Source organism: Ctenocephalides felis, unplaced genomic scaffold (assembly GCF_003426905.1).
Source record: "Ctenocephalides felis isolate EL2017-DRISC unplaced genomic scaffold, ASM342690v1 CF-g0.4_SCAFFOLD_03570, whole genome shotgun sequence".
Taxonomy (NCBI): domain Eukaryota; kingdom Metazoa; phylum Arthropoda; class Insecta; order Siphonaptera; family Pulicidae; genus Ctenocephalides; species Ctenocephalides felis.
The window spans coordinates 4070157-4096818 of NW_020539724.1; the positions used below are offsets into that span (position 1 = coordinate 4070157).

Below are 26662 nucleotides of genomic sequence, written 5' to 3' on the forward strand. Positions count from 1 at the left end.
AGTATCTCCATAGAAATGTATATACCTCCAAAGAGATTCGAGTAAACAACTCATCTTGCACCATTTGATAATATTTTTGCGAATAATAAGATTTGCAGAGATCAGGGGTCATTTTCAAAAAGCTTGCACAATCGAATAACAAAATAAATTTATCGTTCTCATTATATATATAATTACTGATAATGGGCGATTTTTTTCACGTTTGAGTTCGAGAACATTAATGAAAGATTAAAATATATTAGTGAATATAAAACGATATAAATAAAATTATGAGTAATATTATTCATATATTTTTGTAAATATTTTCCGAAATATGTTTTTTTTATAATTTTAATAATTTTTTTTGTAGTAATGAACCATGGAGTTGTCGTAAGCATATCTAAATTGTAATATTGTTTGACGTAAAAAATACAATAACAAAATAAATTTAATTTTTGAGAAGATTTTAATCGGAATTACTTTTTTACTTATCATGAAGTGTGACTAAAGTACGTAAAAAACACTATTCGAACGTCATTTTTTTATATTTTTGCGATTGTTTTTTTAATTTATATTAAATTTAAATTTGGGCGTTTCGAGAGTGAAATCTTTAATTTTTTAGCATATTGGCAAATAATAAAGTTGTTAATAAATTATTGTAAATTAAATAAAAAAATATATAAACCTTTCAATAACTATTATTAATTGACATTAGTACATAACTTTTATATTGCCAACTTTTTTTTTTTAAATAGAAACACCTTAAACAAGTCTTACTAAAAAATACAACCCAATGTTGTCCATTCTCTTTGTAATAAAATCATTATTAATCTATTTTCATCTGTAATCATATTTAGATCTACATTTTCTAATAAATATTAAAATCATTTCTGCTTGATATCAAGCTGTCTTAGTCGAAAATAAAATCTTATAGTTGCAAGATCAATGATGTTACTACTGATCCAAAGGGAGTCTCATGATTTTAAGTACTTAGAAATTTTTAGAAACCAGTTAGCTTATTTTTATCAGCGTTTTAAAATTGTTTTTATAAACAAAGCATCAGCCAAAAATATTTGTCAAATCATTTTTATGACTTTGTTTATTGACTTTTCAGACTAAATCTAAAAAGATTATAAAAATGGTGTGCTATACTTTTCTGATCAAAATATGTATGTATGTATAAAAAAAAAGTTACAATCAGATAAAAGCACGCCTTTATTTACATCTGATTCTATTGTCAAAAAATATATATTAATTGTGTCTCTTATCACAATTTTTGTCGAGCCCCAAAATTTCCTCATAATTTGGCGAATAACGAGTCTTCTGATAAATACTATCGTCCCAAATTTAGACTTTTTTTGATAAGGTTGTTTTTATGTTGTCAAGCACTGCGCGTGGACTAAAATCTATATTTTTTTTATTTTTCGGTGATTTTTTGACAAAAAATTTTGCAATCTTCCTCGCGGTCTACTTTTCGCGAGGTTATCTTCTGGAGCAACAAGAAAACTGAACCAGATTTAGCAAGTTGACAAAAATTAGAAAAAAAATTATCTTGATAAATTAGAGGCTAAAGTCCAACACAGTCTTGTAGAAAAAATTGATTTTGCGATTTTTTATAAATGATGTAACAATCCAGATTGTGTCTAAGCTGCTTGTATCAGTTCCATTATCGTATTAAAATTGATTTACTGCTAATCACTTGAATTAAAATTGTGTATTAAAAACAATTTAATTATTTCAAAACAGATGTGATATTTTTGAATCACTGATTAAATTAATATTTTGACAATATTGCAATTGTAGTCAAAACAACGCCGAAATTTGTATCGACTTTTTGACCTATTCGCAGGTATATAAATTGTGGGATCAAATTTCAGACAAATGCATGTACGTGTGCATATGTAGACTCTTTTATTTATTTGTTTTAAAAATAATGGAAACTTTATTTTTATATCAATGCTCAAATAATTTTCCATTATATAACACTCCGATGTAAATATTTTTATTATTTATTATTCATATAACCTGTGACTAATATTCAAACAACCCTAAAAGATTTGTTCATGATTTTAACCTTTTGAAATTTTAGTGGACATAAAGTGGTTTTTATTTTATCAGTATGTAGTATAGGCATTTTATTATATGCGTTATCACTTATCATACATTTTTAAAAAGCAGATTGCGTAGAAATAATTTTTGCTAGCGGAAGTTATCGCGATAACTATATAATATGGCTCTTATATTACATCATACATTTGTATTGTATATTTAAAATCACCTCACACATTATTACAAATGCGACAAAAAAATTTTTTTTCAAGACAACCACCGGGTTGCCACCATCATAGTTGATGGAGACTCTCCAATTAGTTTGGAGCAATAAAAAACTATAATTTACCATTTACTAACAAATCCTGCAATGACCAGAAAAAAAGCAGAAAATCTTTGGTATTCTTCAAAATCAAATAAATTAGAAGATATATAAAATATTCCATCGAAATTCCCGGGAAGTACGTTTAGGGAACCCTTTGTAGAAATGTCCTTCAAAAGAGCAGGTAACTTGTACGTGCTTTTGTTGCAAGTAAAGAGGGTAGCATTGGTTTCCAGAGGAAGAAATTTTATGGCCAATAGGACAAATAAAACGAAAAAATTACTGTTCATTATTCAATTGAATTTACAATGAGGATAGGAACATTCTACATCACACAATTAACTTCTGGAGAATTTTATTAAGTATGGTCAACGATTACATACCATAAGACCATAATACTATAAAACTATTTTTCTTTAGATATGTTATTTATTTAGTATTAATTATTCATAATAATTATTTCCACAGACTCAGAAACAAATATTGTTTATATAAAAGATTAGTCTTGATATTTTGTCTAAATTTAATTTGATTTTTTTTTTATTCAAGTTTCAAATATCGAATTTAAGCAGTCTTTCATAAAAGTAATGAGTTGCTAATGGAAAGTTTATCTAGAGTATTTGTTATCGTTGCATTCACCTTCAAATAGTATTTTATTTTTTACGTATTTTATCCAAAAACCTATATTTTTTTAGAAATTCTAAGCACACTTGGGGAGTTTATTTTATCAGTTTAGTTTTAGATATTTAGCCTTTTTTATCCATTAAACTTTGGCATCATCATATCAGTCTCTCCTTACTTAATTTCTTTAATAAGATAACTATTCGAACCAGATCAATCTGGTTCAAATCAAAACATTTGCATTAACAGAAATTGCCTTATAATCACTGTCAATCAAAATATAAGTGACATGCAATCAAAAGTTATCTGTCCAACCTACTATAAATATTAAATGGTACATCTAAATTGCGGATCTGATGGTAAAACATACAAACAAATTTAAATCAGTATAGATACATATTTGTTTGCATGGAAATTTTATGAATTACAAATGTAATTAATATCACATTTCTATAATTAGCAAAATCTTTCGAATTAATAGGACTGGAGTCGTCTTAAGTGTCAATTAGCAAAATTATTAGTAACAAAAATTAGTGATGAATGCATGATTACGTCACTAATTTACATTCAATGATGCTAACTTCATTTTTTTTAAAAAAAAAAACTCAATAAATCTATTTTTGAGAATACTTTATAACAAAAGTATAAAATTATTAAATATTTTTTTTAAGAAATTAAAAATTCATTCAATTTTATCAGTAATTTATATTTTAAATTGATTTGCAAAAAATGACCTTGATCCATTTATTCAAAATTTCTGCTTAAATATTTGATTTGTCAAATTTTGCATTTGAGATTTTAATAGTACATACAATAAGTATGTTTTGTTAAAATGAATATTTTGTACTTATGAAAATCTTTCCAATTAATTTAAATTATTTCTGAAATTCTTTTAAATTAACAAAGAGAACCTCAGGTTATTCGTCAGGGATTTTGATAAAATTTTGCATGGTGATACAGTTGATAGTCAAACCGAGCCCCTTAAAATATTATAGGCCTATGGGAAGTGGTTTAATTATAAAGACAAATGGTATATTATTGATGATTTTTTTGAATGAATTAATTAAACGATGAAGATTGTTTTTTACTTAACAATAAGATAAAATACAAATAATTTTTAGAAGAAAAAAAAAACAGAAAGATCAGATCATGGAAGCGGATTAATTCAAAAACTAGTTAGTAAATGATGCACTTATTTTATTGATTTTAGTAGATAAATCGACACACAAATACTAATTAAAAAGGTTTGTATTTTAAAAAAATTATTTAAATATTAATAAAAATTGTGACTTATTTTGCAACCATTTTTGTGATACTCTTATGAAGTCAACACAAGTTTCATATCAAAAAAAATATTTAAAAAAAATTATTTATACATACATTTCACATTACATCTTTACAAAATGTAATGTTAAATATAGCTATAATATTTAAAAAAAAATATATATGAAACATTAATGTGTTTTCATAATGGTATCACCAACATGGTTGCAATATGGAGGTCACAATTTTCATTAAATTTTGAATAATTTATTTAAAACAGACTTTTTAAATTAATATTGGTTTTAAACAACTTAAGTAATAAAATTTAAACAGCATATTAACTGGTAAAATTTTGGTATCTTGAAGCAACTTGTTTGTGCCATTCGCTTGGACAGAAGTAAATATTTACATCATATACATATATGTAAATATACATGTATATGATATTTATACATACATGTATATGATATTTATACCATAAATATTATTTTATCTAAAATTTATAAATAACTCTAAACCCCCACAAATTAGTGCACTAATTCTGTTTTGATGTTTTTGCAAACGTCTAGAATTTTTCCAAAATCCCACAACTACCAACACATCCACAATTAGTCTCATTAATACGTTATTAATTATTAATTAAAAAAGTGTGTGTGGTGGGTGTGTGAGCCCCATACGATCTTCGACCAATCAGAATCGTCTTTAAAAATTGGCGCTGTTATCGAACGGATATATATAAGCGTAACTCGAAGGTTTTGCATCAGTGGTCAGTTGACAGCCGGTGTAGAAGTAACAGCACTTTTAAATGGATACTTGAAATTAGTAAATTTCATTTTATTTTAAATTTTATTTTATTTTAACCGAGTGATATTTTATTACCGTACTTTTGTATAAATATTTTATTTTAAATAAAATATAAACACACACCAAGATGCCTGAAGTAATCGAGAAAAACTACCAATCGTAAGTGGAATAATTATGTTGTTTGATATATATCATTTTTGCTAATCAAGAATTTTCAATAAAATTTTATTCCTACATATAGCAATCGTTTAAAATATAAGAATTTATACGATTTTATTAAAACTGTGTTATAAATTCAATGCCAATTTTGCCCAATTAATTAATAGCTAAAAATTCGTTCTTTAAATCTGCAATTACATATTTTTTCTATATAAGACGTTTTTGATATAAGGCAATACAAATATTAAAAAAAAACTATAATCGTTTGTTATAAATTTAGGGCTAATATCATCAAATTTATTAACTTTATTAGTTAAATATTTCTCTTTCAAATCAAATTGACTTGTAAATTACATAATATTTGTCATAGGAAAGGTTTTTAATGAAAGCATACTTCGCAAAAATGTTGAAAAGTGAAGAAAGATTGCATTTTTCTTAAAACACTTAGTTCAGGTTAACTTTATATAAAATAAAAGACCTAAATATTTAAAACTAAGAACACTAAGCTTCAGAAATACTAGAATATTTTTATTTACTCGTTTTTTTAAACTGCATACGATAAATTGCTATGTTTTGATCAAATTAATATATTTTTTATTCTTTATCTATTAACCGAAATTTTTGAATATTATAATCAAATATAAATGTTCACATAATTTTAATAACACAAAGGTTTTACCTTTAAGGCTGATTTAATCTTAAACAAACGACAAATTTATTACTAAAGTTGCAAATTCAAAAATAGCAAAATGATTTCTTATTTACTCATTCATTCCAAATTGCAAACAACTATAAAAACAAAACGTTACGGAAAAATTCATAAATTTATCTGTATCTTGCATATTCATTAACCCTGTTTTATATAACAATTACATTTATCTTTTAATCGAAATCCTCAATAAATAAATTTTAATACCACCAGCATTTAAAATAGCTTTCGTAAAATTTATTATCTACACAATTTTTTTTGCATATGTTTGATATTTGCATAAATTATTATGCTTAATGAGGCAATTTATGTTTATATCTTTCGCAATAACATCTGTTTCATCTGAATATATTTTGATACTAGATTTTATACGTTGACATAACAGTTTTCATCGTGAAATCTTTGATAAATATAAATTTATAATATTGGAAAGTGCGTTGTAGAAAAAATAATTACACGTAATCCATAGTCATCAAAAATTTATATACGCATATTCTAAAGTTCAATTATTTTTATCAACGATTAAGAATTAAATATTGTTTTAATTATGTTTATATTATCTCTGACTTTAAGCTAGGTATAAAAATAAATTGTTACAATGCGACATCAGCAATATTTGTATAAACATTTTAAAATTAGCGCCGAATGTTGTTTTAGTTGCCGACCACGTGCTAAAATACGCACGTTTTTCATTTACGAGAATATTGCGTACTCGTGCTGAGACTAATATATTTTGAATAATATTTACTTGAAATAAATTGTTCTAATATATGTGTTAAAAAAATATAACAAGACACAGTTTTATATAATGTATAATCCAGGGATATGGTTAAGACTAAGGCCATGTACAAGGCCTAATCTTCAGGATCCGCCAAAAACTTCCTTTTTTAAAATGTTATAAATAAACGGAATATTTTGCAAAAATAGTGCATTTTGCACTTTATATTTTTTATTTGATTTCGCATTTTACTTTCTGAATTCAAAAATCTAAATAAAAAACTAAATTGCAAAATACATCGTTTTTGCATAATTGTATATTTTGATTTGCATCGATAGTCAATGCATTGTAAAAACATCAATGATCGGATCACATGCCCGAAATTTATTTTTTTCTTTAAGACTAATCAATCAAATATATATTTATAATAATTAAAATAATATATTCATTCAAATAAATAAATACTAAATAATTCCTTACCTTTTCAGAGTGCCCAATCTGATGAACCGATGCGGCGGCGTAAAATCAGTTTCTTCCAATGTTGGCTTCTACAATCAACTACGTGGTTACAAAGTTATCCACGGTGAAATTTCCAGTTTATCACCAAAAGTAAGAACAATATTTATTTGGTTGTCTTCATTTTATATATTACAATTAAAAATCTGTTGGATACGGTCCTGCTTTTATGAGTAAACGATAAGGATATTCTAGGAATCTGGGATCGTTTGATTAACATCTCAGAAATTATGATTCATTGAAGTATTTACTTAAATTACACACACTGAATTTTTACACATAACTTACGGATATTAAGTCAAAAACACCCAAAATTAAATATACTAAATATTTATTAATACATCTATAAGGTAAAATCCCAATTTTATATTGGTTACTACTGTATATACTTTAATCAAACAAATAATCCCACTCGTATGAATCAAAGATTTGTTTGTAAATAATAAATTCTTAAATGCATTTTAATTAACACAATCGTTGCATAAGACAATGCACAGGAACTTTAATTGTTCTTAATATATTTAGACAACATTCTTCAATTCAATAAGCAACAATTACTTAATGTGTTATGCATTTTTATGTTATTATAACACTAGTAGAAATTTTAAGATAAGAAACCGGCGTTTAATTTTTAATTCATTAAATAATTTGTAAACTTTTGTGATAATTTTGAATATGCTTTAATTTCTTAATTAAATTAGAGTTGTGTTTTGCATTTTTTATATACCCTTACTTTTTTTCTCCAGGTTAGAAGTTATGTGGAAGACGCAGCCACCCTGTGCCAACCTCAACAAATTCACATTTGCGATGGATCAGAATCTGAGAACTCCCAATTGCTGAAGCTTATGCTGCAGCAAGGAACCATTCAGCCTCTTCCCAAATATGACAACTGGTACATTCTATTTCTATTAATTTTTATTATTAAATTCAATTTCATATGATCTAAATGGACAATTCCAATTTTTAGCTGGTTGGCTCGCACCAATCCCGCGGATGTTGCCCGCGTGGAAAGCAAAACTTTCATCAGCACTGATCGTCGTGAAGACACCATCCCTACACCAGCTGATGGCGTCAAGGGAACTTTGGGAAATTGGATGTCCCCACAGGACATGGATAAAGCTATCATGGAACGTTTTCCATCATGCATGAAAGGTAATTATCACAACGTGAATTGTATTATTATATCCAAGACATCAAAATTTGATTTTTAATTTCTAAACGTTATTTTAGGACGTACTATGTATGTTGTTCCGTTCTCCATGGGCCCAATTGGTTCACCCTTGAGCAAAATTGGAGTCGAGATCACTGACTCAGCCTACGTTGTGGCCTCTATGCGCATTATGACCAGAATGGGTAGTGCTGTTCTTGAAGAATTGGCAAAGGCGAACGCAGATTTTGTAAAATGTCTTCATTCAGTCGGATGTCCTGCCAATGGCATCGTTGAGATGCCCAGTTGGCCTTGTGACCCAGAAAGAACAATCATTTTGCATAGGTAAATACATTTTTAAGTCTGCTATTACTGTTTTACTCAAACAGAGCTGTAACGATGATTTTAACTTATGCTTTTATAATTTAGGCCACAAAACAATGAAATTGTTTCCTATGGAAGCGGTTATGGAGGCAATTCTCTTTTGGGGAAGAAATGCTTTGCGCTCCGTATCGGAAGCACAATTGCTAAAAGGGAAGGTTGGCTTGCTGAACATATGTTGGTGAGTACACACATTATACAATATTTAATTTAATTTTATATGGGCAAAGTTTTAACTTTCTGATCAATTCCAGATCCTTGCTATCACTTCTCCATCTGGCAAAAAACGTTACATCACCGCTGCTTTTCCATCAGCTTGCGGTAAAACTAATTTAGCTATGTTAACTCCATCTCTGCCTGGATACAAAGTTGAATGTGTCGGAGACGATATTGCTTGGATGAAATTTAACTCTAAAGGAGAATTACGTGCCATCAATCCTGAAAATGGTTTCTTTGGAGTGGCTCCAGGAACATCCTATGAAACAAATCCCAATGCTATGGACACCATTTTCAGAAATACTATCTTTACTAATGTGGCTGCCACTTCTGATGGTGGTGTATATTGGGAAGGTCTTGAAGGTACTCTACCAGCTGGAGTGACTGTAACAGATTGGCAAGGAAGGCCCTGGACACCTGAGAGCAAAACACCCGCTGCTCACCCCAACTCAAGGTAAAAAGAAAATTTACATCTTTAATTAAATCACAACACACTGTATTTTATTGATCACAATTAATTTATATTTTTAATTGCAATTAACTCATATATAATATGTATAATATAACATTTATTTTGCAGATTCTGCTCGCCTGCCTCTCAATGCCCAATCATTGATTCTGAGTGGGAATCTTCTGAAGGAGTTCCAATTAGTGCAATTCTTTTTGGAGGCCGCAGACCTCAAGGCGTTCCATTAGTTTACGAAGCTCGTAACTGGACACATGGTGTTTTCATGGGAGCTTCTATGAGGAGTGAAGCAACTGCCGCAGCTGAGCATAAGGTATGTGATAAGATAACAATCTACTTCAACTTCAAACAAACTTCAAATACTTTAATAATAATTTAATAAATTTAACACTTACTATATTTTCTAGGGAAAAGTTATAATGCACGACCCATTTGCAATGCGTCCATTCTTTGGATATAACTTTGGCCATTATTTGGCTCACTGGCTCAGCATGGAAGACAGAGCTAGAGGATTAGGTGGTGAAGTACCAAGAATATTCCACGTAAACTGGTTCAGGAAAAGCTCAAAGGTACTTATCCTTTGATACATAAGAATATTCATAAAAATGAATTTACATTTTGAAAGCTTTTCATAATGAATACAAATTTATAACATGTTTTCTTAATTAATGTTTTCTATTCGCAGGGTAAATTCTTATGGCCTGGATTTGGAGAAAACAGCCGTGTATTGGATTGGATTTTGAAACGCATTGATGAAAACAATAACACCGGTTTATATAAAGAAACTCCAATCGGCAGAGTACCTGCAAATGGTTCATTAAATTTGGATGGTCTTAAGTCTCCTGTTGATATGGGAGAATTATTTAGCTTGCCCAAGGACTTCTGGGTGCAAGAAGTAAGTAGCAATAAATTAAGTTTTATCTATGACTTTCACATATTTTAAATATATATGCTAATTTTAACAAAATTGACTAATACTGATTTATTTTCAGGCGGCTGATATTGAAAAATACTTCAAATCTCAAATTGGTGATGATGTACCAAAAGAAATAACACACGAATTAGAGGATTTAAAGAAAAGAGTACAAACTTTGTAAAAATTTAGTTAATAAGTTACTTGTAAGCCATTTATTTATAACATTCAAAACATCTCGTAAGCAACATTTTAATGGGAAAATTATTTTACCCTCACGGTACAGTTATAAGTATTTTAACATTTTTTAATCAGACAGTATATAGATTATAGTATTTTTCTAATACTTTTAAGTCTAAATATATTTTTTTATAAAACTTAGTTTGTAAATTTTATAGACAATAGTATGTGATATTTATTTAAAAAAAATTATTAGACCAAAAGAAATATTGTACATAGTTTTATAAGTATATTTTTAAAAATATAAAAGTTACAATTATTTAGTCAAGTTTTATTTCACACACACACTGTGACTTTTAAGTAATCACATTTTTAAAGCTAATAAAATCAAATTATCACAGTCTATAATGCTCGTCAATCATGTATATCTTAAAGGGCACTTCTATTATAGATGTGGATACCCTCTGTTATATTTCACTTTTGGTTTACTTAGTATCAAATTGTGTTTAGTGATGGTGTACCCAAAACCGATCAACAATGATTCCAATTCGCGCAGATTTGGAACAAGTGATTTTATTTTTTTGAATAGAGGTTTTAATGGAATCATAATGGCTTGACTATCATCTCCATATTGTTCACACTGATCATTTGAATCAGAATATTTAGTAAGGTAAAACATAAATTCTTGTAATATTTTATCATCAGTTTCTCTCAAGTCTTTTTGAACGGGATACTCGTAACTGTATATTAGCTCATAGTTCTTGACGGTATCATTTTCATGTTTATTATCTGCAAATTTTGTTTGCTTATGAAAAACTGCCATTTGTGTTAATGGACCTATGCTTTCATAGCCTTTGGGAGGAACAACAATGTCCTGAAATTCAACTGCATAGTCTGGGTATCGTTGAATTATATTTGAAGCCCAATCTCGAAATTGAACTCTTGTCCACTCAAATTTATGATCTTCATGCCTCATTTTATTTTTCTTGGAGAAAACAATGTTAAATTCTACATTTGGTGTGGTAATTACTACTAATTTTGGTTTGGCGAATCCAAATATAGTATATGGCAAATTGTCCAACTCATTAGGAAATAAGTGTTCAATGACTTCAATGCATATAATAGCATCTGAGTTCTTAATGCAAGAATCTATCTGCCCAATATCACCATGATAAATGTCTACTTTTAGAGGCTTCTTCATATATTCAACTATCCCGTTAAATGCAGGATTAGCCTTCTCTCCATGAAGCTTTAATTTTTCTTCATCAATGTCAATACAAATTATGGAATCTAATTGTTCCATTGTCTTTAACACTTTAAAAAAACGCAATTCTCCACAACCAAAATCTACTATTGTTTTGATCTGCTTACTCCATTCCTCGCTATTTATGATGTTGTAAACAGCATCTTGTCGCTGCTGATTGGCTTCTGGACAAAATTTTACTTGCCCAGAATTGGAAATTTCTGTTCTGGGAAAAGGCTTCATTGTAAAATGCAATGGATTTTGTATTTTCAACTAAATAATGTCCACTAGTAAACATATAACAACAACTCACATAAACAACTAAATTAAATTGCGTGCAGGTTGCGCATGAACTGCTACCAACCTTAATAAATAATTTTTTTATTGTTTTGTGCTGATTACTTCATAGCTAAGTTAGTAGCAGGAAGAGGAACGCAGAAACTGTTGCTGTACACAGCTGTAATCCGACATGTCCGACAGCAAAAAAGTGCTCTAGACAATAATAAAATATAATATATTAAAAACAAGTGCCTAAAGAGTGATTTGAAGCAGTACCTAATTTCTTTATATCGTATTTTAATATTAAATTATTAATCACAAATAATCTAATATTATCGACAAATTTTGTGCACCTGAGTCGTCTGTCATTTTAAACTATCTAGTTTAGCGGCATAACGTTTGAAAGGTTATATTTTTAATCTAGGGTTCACACCATGTTGTAAGTTGTCATAAACGTTTTTTTAACTCTCCTAAATTAAACCAGTTTTAGTTTTCAAAGTTTTGTTTACATTTTGAAAATGGTGAGTGCTGAAAATGAAATGGTGCACATGATGGCACAGAAGTTAGGATTTGAAGAAAATACACAGTTAATTAAGTAAGCTTTTTGTGTTTTGTATCTTTGTTGAATATTTTTTATATTTATTCTTATTCATATATTACTTTAGTAAAGCAAATGAGCTACTAAGGCTGCTGAAATTAAAATCTCTTGGAGGAAATTCTATAACACTAACTGGTCTTGCCCAAGCGGTGATTTGCCTAGATTTGGCAAGTTCTTTCTTAGGCACCAGCTTTGATTCGGTTTGTAATTTTGTATATATAAAATTATGTATATGTTGAATAAGTAAATCAATTTCTTCAGAGCAATTTGAGAAATTTGATATAATTATTACATTTACAAAAGTTTCGACAGTAAATTTAAACTGGAAGTAACTCCACAACAAGTTAATTACTTGTAACTACTTTGCAAAGGCACAATTAAACTAGTTCTTGTCAAATTTAATGAAATTATAGGTTGAATACTTAACAGTTATGAAAATATTATTCGCTTTTGGTCAGACATTTAAGACGAAAGTTAATATTCAATCTTTTCATTTAAATTGACAAGAACTGTTGCAACGTAATTAGAGTTACTTTCAGTTTAAGAAAAATGTACTATCATATGTCGAAAGATTATATAAAATTCTTCCACATTCATTTATGTGTGATGTATAACAAATATGCTTTACAATTTATTACAGGATTATGCACTGAAATTGTCGGGTTTTAAAAAGAGTACATATTTAAACAGTCTAAGAACAATTGAGAAATTATTAGATTTATCCAAAGATCTAACAATTAGTGAATTATGTGTTCAACTAGGCGTTACTTCTGTAGGTATATAAACATTTATTATATCATTTCTTTTCCAGCATAAATGTGATTGCTATATTTTTCAGGTGAAAGAAAAAGCTGAGATATTACTATCAAAGTACAAAACTTCTCATGATTGTGATATATCACATCCACAGTATGTCGCTATGGCTGTATATCAGGCATGCAGGTAATACTAATTTAATGAAATATTAAATGTGAACAAATTGCCTATAATATTTTAATTATCTTTCAGACTGAGTAAAATAAAACTACAGAAAAGCATGATTGTGCCATTTAGTCGAATAAAAGGTAGTCAATGGACTATGCTTGAGAAAACTTGGACTACATGGGTAGATGAGGTATCACCTACTTTATTTAAAGATGCTGTGCAAAATAACGGGGACAAGATAGCAGAAAATCTTGGAAAAGGTTAGTGGAAATTTTAGTTAATATATAGGGTGCATGAAAATGATACTTCGAATTTATTACATACTGAACTTTATTGTATATCACATTTATTTCATTTGTACAGAGGTATTTTAATATTAATTAACAAAAAAATACTCAATATTAATAACATAGCTTAATTTATCGCAAAAATATTTTGAAATCAATTATTTTTTGTTTCGTTGTGCATTGTTTGGTTTTTTTGGTGGTGCCCATCTAAGTGCAGCTGAATCTACAACTAATCTTGGTCTTTTATACATGGGTGAAGACAAATGTTCATTAACTAATTTAGGTGTAACACATATCACATGTTGACCTTTCCAATATTTCACCATATTCATTGATTGTAAGGTGTAGATAATATCTGACTGATTAATGCAACTCATGTCACTTAGATCTTTAATGGACAAGGTGCCCCTGCTAACTCTTAAAATTTCCAGAATGACCCAAGACCAATAACTTCTATAACTAAGTTTTCCTAAATCTGAAAGAGGTTTTTCTGGACTTCCTACACAATCTTCTATCCTCGACAATTCATAACTGAAAGCTATTAATAATTTACCATAGCCTTGTCTTTGGTAAGGCGGTAAAGTAAGGATACAAGCTACATTATTTCCTTCTGGAGAATCTTTTTCTTTGGAAAAATATCCTACAACATGTGCCCCTACTTTGTCAACTTCACATAATACATAAAATAAAAATGGCTCTACATCAAAGTATAACGTTTTGTGATCTAGAAATAATTTTGCTAAAAGACAAAGGTTTTGGCAATACATTTTATGATCTTTGCCATCAACTTCAAATATAGAAATAGTGCCTTTTCGATATATTTCTTTTCCAACTGGTTGCCTGCTTTGACAGTCACCCAAGTGATACCTATAAGTTTTCTCTAGTTTCATGTATTTTAAACAATATTCACATATCCACAGTTTTGGTTGTTTCCCATATTCTTCTGGAAAGGGACTGAAGTACCAAGTATCAATTTCATACTTTCCAAATTGTATCTTATCTATATATTTAACTTTTGTGATAGCTTCATGTTCTCGCTCCAAAGCAGCTGTTGTGGGATCCATATCTGCATAAGATTTTGGTATATGATTTATTTCATCATGTCGTCGTTTCTGATTTCTTGTAATTTTTCTATCAGAGTTTTCTGTGGATAATAAATCTGTAGTTGTGTTCTTTTCTCTCTTCCACCCTTGGTCAAGCACATCAAATCTGGATAACATAATTCTTTCTTTGTTACCCATTCGTCAAGCCTTCGATTGTATCCTTCATAATGTACATAATATTCATATCTTCCAGTTGCATCATTAAATCTTGTATGAATGATTTCGCCAGGTTGCCAAGAATCGTATTCTGAAAAATGTTTGTTTTGAATAATATGGAACTCATTTCCTAGCTAAATGTTCATACTAAATCATCATATTGGTAAAAGAACTACTTCAATTAAATTTAAATCTAACAATTCGAATATTTATTATATTGTTTTAATTATAATTTATGGTAGTTTTTCTAGCAATAAGATTATTCAGTATGAATAATATAGAAAATATCTAAAGAAAGATTTTCATCACATAAGTAATTATTGCATCATAATATAGATAAATACAAGTATATCTTTTTCAACAGTTTTAGATATGCTATTCAAATGTATTTGTGGTGTTTTATATTATCATTAAAATAACTTATTCGTATCTCAACATGTTTTGAAACGATCACACATAATATACAATGACGCAATGGTAAATTGCCGGCATTTTTATTATGTTTTATCAAATTAGTTTTGCAGTAAATTCACGTAAAAATAAGTAAAAACACGAAAATATTAATATGCAATCTTCGCTCTATTTTTCTATTCAATTATATCTATTTATTTTGATTTTTCCATACTTCCTCGTTGAACTAAGTAATGATCCCCAATATCTAAGGGTTGCTCTTCTGTATCGTTTTCAGCATCATTCTCTTCTGTTATCTTAATTTTGGAATTGTTTTCGACAATGTCTGTTTCCATGGCTGGTTTTATATTAGGTTCGTTTTCTGAAACCATTATTAATTCTTCAAGTATTTATTGTAATTCTGTTCTTGCTCGTGCTGTCCTATTTATGCGTCACAAACAAACTGCGGCCATTTTTAGTCGTAACAGCATAGCCAACTTACTTAGCCTTGGTTATTCAGCGCGGTATTTTTGAAACGATTTTGTTCAAATGTGATAATTTTAAATTGACTAATATTTACAACTTAATATTTTTGAACGTATAATAATGGCTTATTTTAATAGTTCAAATCGTTGAATATAAAAATATGATAACAATAAAGGCAGATTTAATTCGCATTCTCGCAAAAGCTTTATCAAATCAATCAGTTATAAATAAAATGAAATATAGTTATTACTAGTAAATAGTAATTAATGAATATTTTATTAGTTAGTGATTAGTGGAAGTTTATTTAAATTGCTGCAGAAAATTTAATCAAATCAAAGTGTTTTGTGTATTCATTCAGGCGCATTTCTGTTTCACATAAATCAAGAAGCATCAAAGTATCTTTCAACAGCAAAAAAATTTTACGAAAACGTCTTCATATTAAGTTAAATAAATGAATATTACATATTACAAATTATTTTTATTTGTAACTATTTTTACTATGGGAAACGTAATAGATGTGTGCAGATTAATTATTGTGGTGATTAGTAGTGCAATTAAAGATTGGCTTGTATTTAACTTATAATTAGATAATTTTATTTGTATAGTGCTTGATAATTTAGTTACGCATTTGTAAATTGTAATTAATTTTTTATACTTAAATTATTATATTGATCATAGTGTAGTTGTGCAGTGCTTCAACTGTAAGATTAGAATCTTTAGTTTCTCCAGCAGTTTCCATGGATGATAGCCATTACAGATTTTTATCGTTACAGCTATAGATGCTGGAAAATCTGATGGAAAACAAGATTCTGAAAAAATTGAAATAGAAGACTATGATGTGTGGAAGAAACGAATACTTGAAGAAGCCTATAGAGAACTCGAAAAGCAGAAGAATGCTATGGAAATTTAAACTTTCCATAATATTAATTGTTGATTCATAATTGTTTGCGTTTTTTATACTTAGAATATAACAGTTTTTTAAATACAAGTTTTAAATGAAACTTATTTTTTAACTACTGCATCCATACGTCAGCTGCTCTTTATTTGAAAATTTAAAATTCCTACTCTCCGAATAAATAATTTAATTTATCATTATTTGAAAATATTTACTGTTTGAAAATAATATTGTGATACTTATAATATACATTATATTACATATATATTAGGGTGGTCCTTAAAATGGTCATTTTCGAATTTCCTTGCTCCCAGGGGCTTAAATGGTTCCAAATAGATAAAAAACAATTCTCTGAAAGTTTTAGCTCTTAATATTAACGTTTAGATAGAGCGCAATTCAATCAAAGTTTGTATGGAAAGAGCATGGAAAAAATTTTGAAAATTAAAAAAAAATGTTTTAGGTATAAGTTAGCGACAAATGAATGAGTTTTATTTATTCATTTGTTCACTAAATTACATCTAAAAAACATTTTTAAAATTTTTGAAAATTTTTCCATGCTATTTCCATACAAAACTTTGATTGAATTGCGCTCTATCTAAACGTTAATATTAAGAGCTAAAACTTTCAGAGAATTGTTTTTTATCTATTTGGAACCATTTGAGCCCCTGGGAGCAAGGAAATTCGAAAATTACCATTTTAAGGACCACCCTAATATATATATATATATATATATATATATTATATATATATATATATATATATATATATATATATATATATATATATATATATATTATATATATATATATATATATAATGGGTAGCGCTGCCCTAGGGCAGGTCTGTGAGCTGAGTTAAACTCCCACTCGATTCAGGAAAGAAGTAGTGTGAGAGTTTATCCCATTTCCATTTCACACCGCAGTGCCCGAGATGGGCTTATTTTCAAATATATATATATATATATATATATATATATATATATATATTATATTAAATTATATTTTGATTTATGTTTCAACAAATCGATGTTCGGCAGATGTATTTCCACGTTTTTATATTGAGAAAACACAATCTGAAAAATTTGTTGGTAATTATTTCTGAACTTCAATTACTATAGTAATCAATTTATAAAGCATATTCAGTTTAAAGTTCAGAATTAATTACCAACAAATTTTTCAGATTGTGTTTCTCAATATAAAAATGTGGAAACACCTCTACCGAGCATCGATTTGTTGAAACATAAATCAAAATATAATATAATATAATATATATTATAATAATTATAAATTCTATAGAATTTATTTCTCACTTAAGTACAGTGCTTGCTCATATAAAAGGTTAATATCCAGGGAATTTGTATACCGTATAGCCTTCCATTATAGATGGCAATGCTTGTTTCGTTCGATTCCAACCTTTGATTCTGATTATCTTGGCATCAGCTGCAAAGAACAGATTTACCCTTTCATTCTAGTAAAATGTTTTGAAAATTTAATTCCAACTTTTGTATATGGCCAGAAATATATATTTTTGGTAATAAACGTGCTATAGTAATTTGATAATCATGTGTGCAGACTTTGTTAAATTTCTGTAACTCTTAAGTTACTGCATTTAATAGGCAATTTTTTGGCAATGGCTTAGGGCAGTTTTTTTGGCATGACTAACATGTAAAATTTAATTTTTCAATAATACAAATTCAATCTTCATTGTATTGATACGAAGCAAGAAACTATTGATTTAAATTTGTTAGATTTGTTAGAACAGTGTCGAAACGTACATAATAAATATTTAATTATTTATTAGTAGAGTCTTTTTGTCCTTGAATTTTATTCAATCAGTAGAGTTCCTTACTATTTTTCGTCTTTCAGTTTGCTCGTCGGTAAAGTCTTTTTTTCCTTCTATTTTATTTTGCTCATCAGTAGAGTCCCTTTCGATTTTCTTCTTTATTTCTGTTTTTTCGTCAGTAGAGTCCTTTTTCTTAATTTATTTTTTAACTGTTTAGTTTGCTCGTCAGTGCTTGTTATTTCGACTATTTGGCTCCAAATAAACATTTCAAGAATTTGTTTTAACATGGAACAAAAAAATCTTAAGTTTATAATATTATTAACTTCTTGTAGCGTAAGTTCTTTCGAAAATTCTTGAATATCTTTATGTTTCAAAAGGTTATGAACATTTTGACATAATTTAAAAAAGATGTTTGTGTATGTGCGAATACCAATTATTGTCGACTATTTTGCGAACACGGATCAACCGATTTGAATAATTCAAAAAACATTCGATTCCTTTTGATAAGAAGATGTGCTGGTTAGTTTCTGGCAAAAATTGGTCCAGCCCTTTTGGAGAAAATCAGATGGTTTCGGCGGAACTAATCAACCGACATGAATGTGTAACAAAATTTCAAGAAATTTCAAAATTAAAAATAAATCAATAAATCTCTGTTTTATAAAATATCCAGGTTTCAATACAACATCTAAGTTGTCAAGAAATAACAGTATTTTCCCAAAAAAAAAAATAAAAAAAAATCATAATTTCCAAAACCGGCAATTTTTTTTCAATTATTTCAATATTCAAATTTTTCAAATGTTTCCAAAATTTTCAAAAATGTTGAAAAGAACTCAAAATTAAAAAAAAAAAACTTGTTTTTTTTTTGAGCTTTTACAAATTTTAAATTACGGTTCTAACAATTTGCCCTTCCTAAGGCACGATGCCATGTACCACTAGTTCGACTTTTTGGCTACAAATAAACATTTCAATGATATGTTTTAACTTAAAACAAAAAACCTAGAGTTTATAATACTATTTATTATTATTTTCTATACACCTTCCCCCTGGCCGCTCTCGCACATTTTCTATCTATTACCATCGAGGCACATTACGCATGCCGCCAGGGCACGCTATCGAGATTAGGCCGCATTCTTCATCTCCGCTACGCGTAGACCGGGGCCTCGTTCGGAATTGAAGGGGAATCTATCTCCGTCGGCGATTCGTCGTTCGTTCTGGACCAATGGGTATTCGCTCAGCGGGATGCTGTAGTGAGTGTTGAGAACACGCCTTCTTTGGCTAATGAACCGGCAACGCGCCGACAAATCGAAAACTGGGATGGAATCTAATAAGATATGGAAAGGGATGACTGAGAGTAGTGATTCAGGTTTACAATAGTGATTCGAATTCACAAATCTTCAAAAAATAACATTGACAATGATAGTGAAAAATAATCAAACTACATGATAAAGAATAAGTTGATTTTTTCTGGATCTTCTTCTGGATGTGAGAATGTAATAGGCAGCGATTTTTTGTAAAGTAGGTAGCTAGCTGAGATTTTGATCAAATGATTTTTTATGTCAATAATAATTTAAAAGATTATTAATAATTAGTAATAAACTGGAATGTGGGAATGGAATCTAATAAGAAATGCTCAGAAATGGAAAGGGATGATTTTGAGAGTTGTGATTCAGGTTTACCATAGTGATTCGAGTTTGCAGTAGCATCTATTCCAATCCTTAAAAAATGACATTTACAATGATATTTAAAAATAATCAAACTACATGACAAAGGATAGGTTGATTTTTTTTAAAGATAATATTGAAACTTAGTATGGCGGTCTTGTTCTAGATGTGAGAATCTAATAGGCAGCGATTTTTTGTAAAGTAACTAGCTGAGATTTTGATCAAATAATTTTTTATGTCAATAATAATTTAAAAGATTATTAATAATTAGTAATAAACTGAAATTTGGGGATGGAATCTAATAAGAAATGCTCAGAAATAGGAAGGGATGACTAAGAGTAGTGATTCAGGTTTACCATAGTGATTCGAGTTTGCAGTAGCGTCTATTCCAATCCTTAAAAAATGACATTTACAATGATATTTAAAAATAATCAAACTACATGACAAAGGATAAGTTGATTTTTTTTGAGATTTTATTGAAACTTGGTATGGCGATACAAATTTTGGTTTTGATGTGAGAATCTAATAGGCAAAAATTTTTGGTAAAGTAGCTAGCTGAGCTTTAAGAAAAAGAACATATATTTTTGTCAAATCATTTTTTAGGTCATTAATAATTTAAAAAAATATTAATTATTATTAATAATGAACTTTCCAAAATATCAGCTTACAAAAAAGTTTTCATTGCTTATATATATTTTTATTGAAATTTAGAGCAGTGGGCAAGGTCAAAATTTTAAAATTCTACATACAAAGTATCTAAATCTCAATTATTATTAATTAAGCCGATTATTTACACATATCAGAAAGTTCATGCTACTTGCCTCAAGGCAAATTGCCAATTACAACTAGTTAAAATTTGTAGTTATATTTAAAGTTGATTTAGAAAAAAATCTTGGTAATATATATTTTATTTACCAATATGGTCAAATCGGTCTTTATAAATAATATAGTTTTAAATAGAAATCAAATATTTTTTTAATTATTTAAATCAGTTCATCCGTGGTCTCGAAATAGTCGATAGAAAATTGTATATGCACATACATACACACATACATAACCATATTTTTTCTAAAGTATGTCAAAATGTTCAGAAGACCTTGAAACGTGAAGATATGCAAAAATTTTCATTTTCGATTACTATAATTTACCCTACAATAAATAACAAATAATTATCCGTACGGTTGTGAGTTTTTAATCTAAATTACATGTTTCTTTTAACACCTAATTGGGTACGTTTTTAATTAGATGTTTTTGACTGTTATTTCACAGCATTTTGTATTATAAAGCAATAAACCAATTCCATAACATGATGAAAACCAAACATATTCTTATTTTTTTGATAGAATATTTAATAATTTAATACCTATATTACCTTGGAAAATCCGAATCCCCGCTCTGGCAATCTGACATCGGGCAGCGCGATGTCAATTTTCAATTGAAAATATAGATCAAAATATGTTTCTAATTGAAAATAAGCCCATCTCGGGCACTGTGGTGTAAAATGGAAATAGGAAAAACTCTCACGCTACTTCTTCCCTGAATCGAATTAGAGTTTAACTCAGCTCACGGACCCGCCCTAGGGCAGCACTACCCATTCATTACCTTGGAACTCGACTTTTCCAAATATCAGTTTATATTATCTTTGTTTTTGGACAATCCATAATCGGTTTATCAGTTCTATTTGCAAACGCTGTTCTAATTCTTATTCCGTATTAGAATATTTACCTGATATTTAATTTCTTGTAATTTTTTTCTCTTTTATGTCTTTTCAATATAAACAACTTTGATCCCATTTCTCTCCATTCATTTTTTTTCTGACATCGATCACATTTAAATAAATTGTTCATCTGAAATGTGTCCGAATAACAGATGATGGAACCCAACGAATTCTTTTACTATTGTTCGAATATAAATTCATGGCATGAATCTAATCAGGAAACATTTCACAATACGCGTTTGTCACATCTACGTTCATATAACATTACGTTTTCTTGCGGACATTCTGCACGTTATTTGTAGTCGCGTTGGGACTGCTCATGTCCGTCTTTGACAGGAGAGATGTGTTGGTGCGTGATCAAAGATGAAACAATAAAATATTCATGTACAGAGAGGGATTAGATTTAATTGAAAAAATTAACAAGAAACATCATTATGAGCTTTTCTGCCTTTTTATTTGCAAACTTTACGTTTTCTCCTCGTTTCAAATCATTTTGAATGAGACCAAGATTGGAACAAGTGTGTATGTTTGTGTATTGCGAGCCAATATCATCTTCAGTATCATAATTTTCAACTCCCTTTCTGCCTTAACGACTTCTTCATTGTTCCTCGACTCTTCTTCTTCTGCTTCTGTTGCTTGTCCATTTACAGTCAACATGTTGCCATCGACAATGGGATGTTATATTATTATACTGGGAGATGTCGAAGCTTTTATTATTATTATTCGATCTTTGATATTCAGCGCACGTCGCGCGAAGATCGTGTCGATCCGTCGGACAGCTTACACTCGGAGCAGAAGAAGTCGGTATAACTGTTTTGCTCAAAACGTTAACGCGCGCATGCACGAATATTAATAATCAGATGCAAGTTCATTGGGCTTTATAATAAACATACAACGTATTTGGGAAGATTGATTCTACGGATTTCTTTTGGAAATCGATAAATATTTCTGAGGTGCATTGTTCTTAGGAAATTGGCATAGCACAAATGTTAGGTAGACTGTACCAAATTGCGACATGCACACTTCACCATATTTTTTTTCCTTAAATTTTAAGAAAATGGATCTATTTGAAGTTAATAATAAGCTCATTTGCAAATTAGATTATTTCAGATTGAACTAAATTTATAATTTCCAAAACATGAAAGTTCAAAAAAAATCTATAGATAATATATTGTACATAAGCATATATAAAATTTCCTATAAATAGTGGTCTTTGGAGATCTTTAAGGAATTTTTCTAAGGATATTGATCTTTAAGGGACGTTTCTAAGGATAATGATCTCTGGAGATCTATAAGGATCGTTTTTAAGGGCGTGGTGGAGCTTTAAGGACCATTAGAGATCTTAAAGAAACGTTGCTAAGGATTAATTGTAAGGACTGTGATGTTGGGAGGGAAACGTTTCTAAGAATCGTGATCTTTGGACATCTTTAAGGAAATTTTCTATGAGCTGTTGTCTTTTGGAGACCGTGATTTTTGGAGAAATTTAACGTTTCTAAGGACAGTGGTCTTTAGTGATCTTTAAGAAACGTTTTTAAGGACAGTGACCTTTGGAGATCTTAGAGAAACGTTACTAAGGATTAATTGCAAGGACTGTGGTACTGGGAGATCTTTAAGGAACGTTTCTAAGAGCCGTGGTCTTTGGACATCTTTAAGGACTTTTCTATGAGCTCTGTTTTTTTGGAGACGGTGATTTTTGGAGAAATTTAATTAACGTTTCTAATGACAGTGGTCTTTAGTGATATTTAAGAAACGTTAAGAACCTTAGGAAATCTTAGAGAAACGTTGCTAAGGATTAATTGCAAGGACTGTGGTATTGGGAGATCTTTAAGGAACGTTTTTATGAACCGTGATCTTTGGACATCTTTAAGGAACTTTTCTATGAGCTGTGGTTTTTTTTGAAGACTGTGATTTTTGGAGAAATTTAACGTTGCTAAGGACAGTGGTCTTTAGTGATCTTTAAGAAACGTTCCTAAAGACAGTGAGAGAAAGAAAGAAAACTTTGGAGATCTTAGAGAAACGTTGCTAAGGATTTATTGCAAGGACTGATATGGAACTTTTCTATGAGCTGGTGGTCTTTTGGTGATGGTGATTTTTTTGGAAATTTAATTAACGCTTCTAAAGACAGTGGTCTTTAGTGATTTTTAAGAAAACCTTCCTAAGGACAGCGATTTTTGGAGATATTTAATCAACATTTCTAAGAGCAGTGAAGTTTAGAGATACCTTAGAAACGTCCCTAGGAACATTGGTTTTTGAAGATTTTTAAGGAACGTCTCTAAGGGTAGTTGGCATCGAACTTGGAACTATTGTTTGCTAGTTCACGTTTTTTACACCAACTTATAAATTATAATTTTATGTTTGCCAACACTGTTACCTTATCATACCTATATTTTGATTTAGTTATTAAAATTACAGTACCTTGGCGCTGTTATAAAAATTATACCTTTTATGAAAGAACAAATGAAATTAAAATTCTATATCATTATAGCTGTATAGCTATATAGCTGTTTTCGTTGAACCTTGCTTCAAATGTAGCATTTTTAAGATGTCACAGGCGACATTTTCTATTCACTGGGTCCTCGTTTACTCAATGACGTGGGCTAAAGTTTCCAAAGTTATCCTTATCAAACCCTGTTTTCTACCTTCATATCAGCAAATTTCCTCTTTCTCCCAGTCCTCGACACGGCGTTGTTTATCGATGATATCCTCTGGAACGCCGGAGAGTTGTCCGCGCATGCCTGAACGCCATTTTAGTTCAGCAGCATTGCTCTCTGTTCTCTGCATACCAATGACGCGCTCTTTCGACTCATCTCTTGGGCGATCGCAGGTCGAAGCGGCGACCCGCCGCCGCCGCCGCCGCTGCCGTCGAGGCAGGAGCATTCTCCGGTGGGGCGGTGGGTTAGGTGAAACTACATAGTAATGGTTTGATGTAGGTATATCACAGTCTAGAGAACTGTGAAGGAATCTCAGAAACTGGAATTAATAAGCTGGTCAAATACTGATATTAATATTTATTTCTCTTCATTTACTTAAAATTATGTTGTGTTCTTAGATCTGTGGAATTTACTTTCTTTATCTTTACTCCAATATTTTTTCTAAATTCATATCAGAATTCATGGATTTTGTAGTTTTTTTTAACAGATGCTTTATTTATAAACAATGTATACCTGATTATTGGATATTTGGAGACTCAGAATTTTGTTCAATAGGGTATTATTAGTAGCTTAGAAACTCTCTTTTTTATTATATTACTATATTTTGTTGTAGTTGTTAAAAATATTAAATTTAATAACTTCTATGAGTTGAAATCCAATAAACAGTAATAGGAAAATGGTTGAAAAGCATTAAGTCTTATTGAATATTGTTATTCACATTTTTGTTTATTTTACGTAGCTAACTATACACTCAGTGCATTCAGCTACTTTTACAGGTAATAATTATCACATTATTACCAATTGTTGAAAATATTAAGATAGATAGATAAGATAGACTTCGATGATGCATATTATTAATCTATTAATAACTAAGTAATTTTTAGGCATTCATCTAATAATAAAACGAATTTAATGAACAATAATGTTTTTATTAGAGTAGCATATGCTTCGAGTCTTGCTTTTATCTGTTTCAATGCTTACAAATAATTCAAACAAAATACAAAAAATGAAAATATGAATACACTACACTCTATTTTGAACTATTTATTGCCTAATATTAATGTTACCAATATTTCTAGACCAAGGTAATATGTAAATATAAATAAATAATTTGAATTAAATGAATTTAATCAAAAATATATTTTAAAAATATTTATTTATATTTACACTAAAGAGAATATAAACCTTTGTCTCGAAATTTGGGGCATTAATAAATAGTGCAAAAAATGCAATGCGTTCATATTTTCAAAGATAATTTACATTAATCAGTGCTTCTCATTTTTTGTGTTTTGTTTAAATTATTTTCAAGTACTGAAGATGAATCAAACTAAGACTCAAAATGTATGCTATTCTGATAAAGAAATTTTTCTTCATTAATTCCGCTTTATTATAGGATGGATGCCCTGAAATATTTCATCGTATATCTTTCACCATTTAAAAAAAATCTCACTTTTGCACTGATAAAAACAGTTACTAATACTCGATTCTCATAAATTAAATTTAAAAAATTTTCTTATCTACTGTCTATCTACTGCATAAGCTTTAGACTTATTTATTTATTAATTGATTTGTCAAATACATTGATAAAGTCAATCTTAATATTTTTAGCAATTATAATAATTATTATTAATGAATTTTAATAAAACTTAAAGCTTCCCACATGTTTAACATGTTTATTACAAAACAGAGCTTTCTACTTTTGCAATTTTGTATCTTTTGCGCCACATTAAGAATAATTTTTTTGTTAGTTATACAAAATTCAAATCATCGTCATATTACTTTAATACATTTTCTTCTTTCATGTTACTTTGATTTCCCAGGAAACTTGTTTATTACAAAGTAGAGCTTTCGGGGTAATGATATAGAAATATACCTTTACCATACATATTCTACGAAAACAAGCAAGTTCAGAACAGAATATCTAACTATTTCATTACAGAGCTTTAGCATAGGGACGTCTTATTTCCATTCTATGGTTTATTATAAATTCAAGCAAATTGTAGTACATGTTCGCTTGCGGACGTATCCAATAACGGGCGATGCATAA

At 29.2% G+C, this 26662-nt stretch overlaps 4 protein-coding genes across 4 annotated transcripts; 2 read left to right on the plus strand and 2 right to left on the minus strand.

Moving 5' to 3' along the window:
• Window positions 1-5158: 5158 nt before the first annotated feature.
• On the plus strand, window positions 5159-10602 carry LOC113383349 (phosphoenolpyruvate carboxykinase [GTP]; the record flags this gene model as incomplete). Its single annotated transcript, XM_026621619.1, is given in 11 exon segments — window positions 5159-5197; window positions 7113-7233; window positions 7887-8032; window positions 8108-8292; window positions 8371-8632; window positions 8717-8849; window positions 8923-9338; window positions 9465-9663; window positions 9758-9919; window positions 10036-10245; window positions 10343-10602. Coding segments are annotated over 11 exon segments (1971 nt in total). The 3' UTR covers window positions 10448-10602.
• A 255-nt stretch (window positions 10603-10857) lies between these two features.
• Window positions 10858-11945, minus strand: LOC113382921 (small RNA 2'-O-methyltransferase-like). The gene has a single exon (XM_026621174.1). The coding sequence runs from the start codon at window positions 11927-11929 to the stop codon at window positions 10889-10891; it is 1041 nt and encodes a 346-aa protein (XP_026476959.1). The 5' UTR covers window positions 11930-11945; the 3' UTR covers window positions 10858-10888.
• A 311-nt stretch (window positions 11946-12256) lies between these two features.
• On the plus strand, window positions 12257-16819 carry LOC113383101 (origin recognition complex subunit 6). The gene is made up of 7 exons (XM_026621354.1): window positions 12257-12371; window positions 12450-12560; window positions 12631-12763; window positions 13204-13335; window positions 13402-13505; window positions 13572-13747; window positions 16683-16819. The coding sequence occupies exons 2-7, from the start codon at window positions 12484-12486 to the stop codon at window positions 16817-16819; spliced, it is 759 nt and encodes a 252-aa protein (XP_026477139.1). The 5' UTR covers window positions 12257-12371; window positions 12450-12483.
• LOC113382920 (histone acetyltransferase KAT8-like) lies at window positions 13901-15887 on the minus strand. Its single transcript, XM_026621173.1, is given in 3 exon segments — window positions 13901-15008; window positions 15011-15124; window positions 15659-15887. Coding segments are annotated over 3 exon segments (1347 nt in total). The 5' UTR covers window positions 15816-15887; the 3' UTR covers window positions 13901-13932.
• Window positions 16820-26662: the final 9843 nt, after the last annotated feature.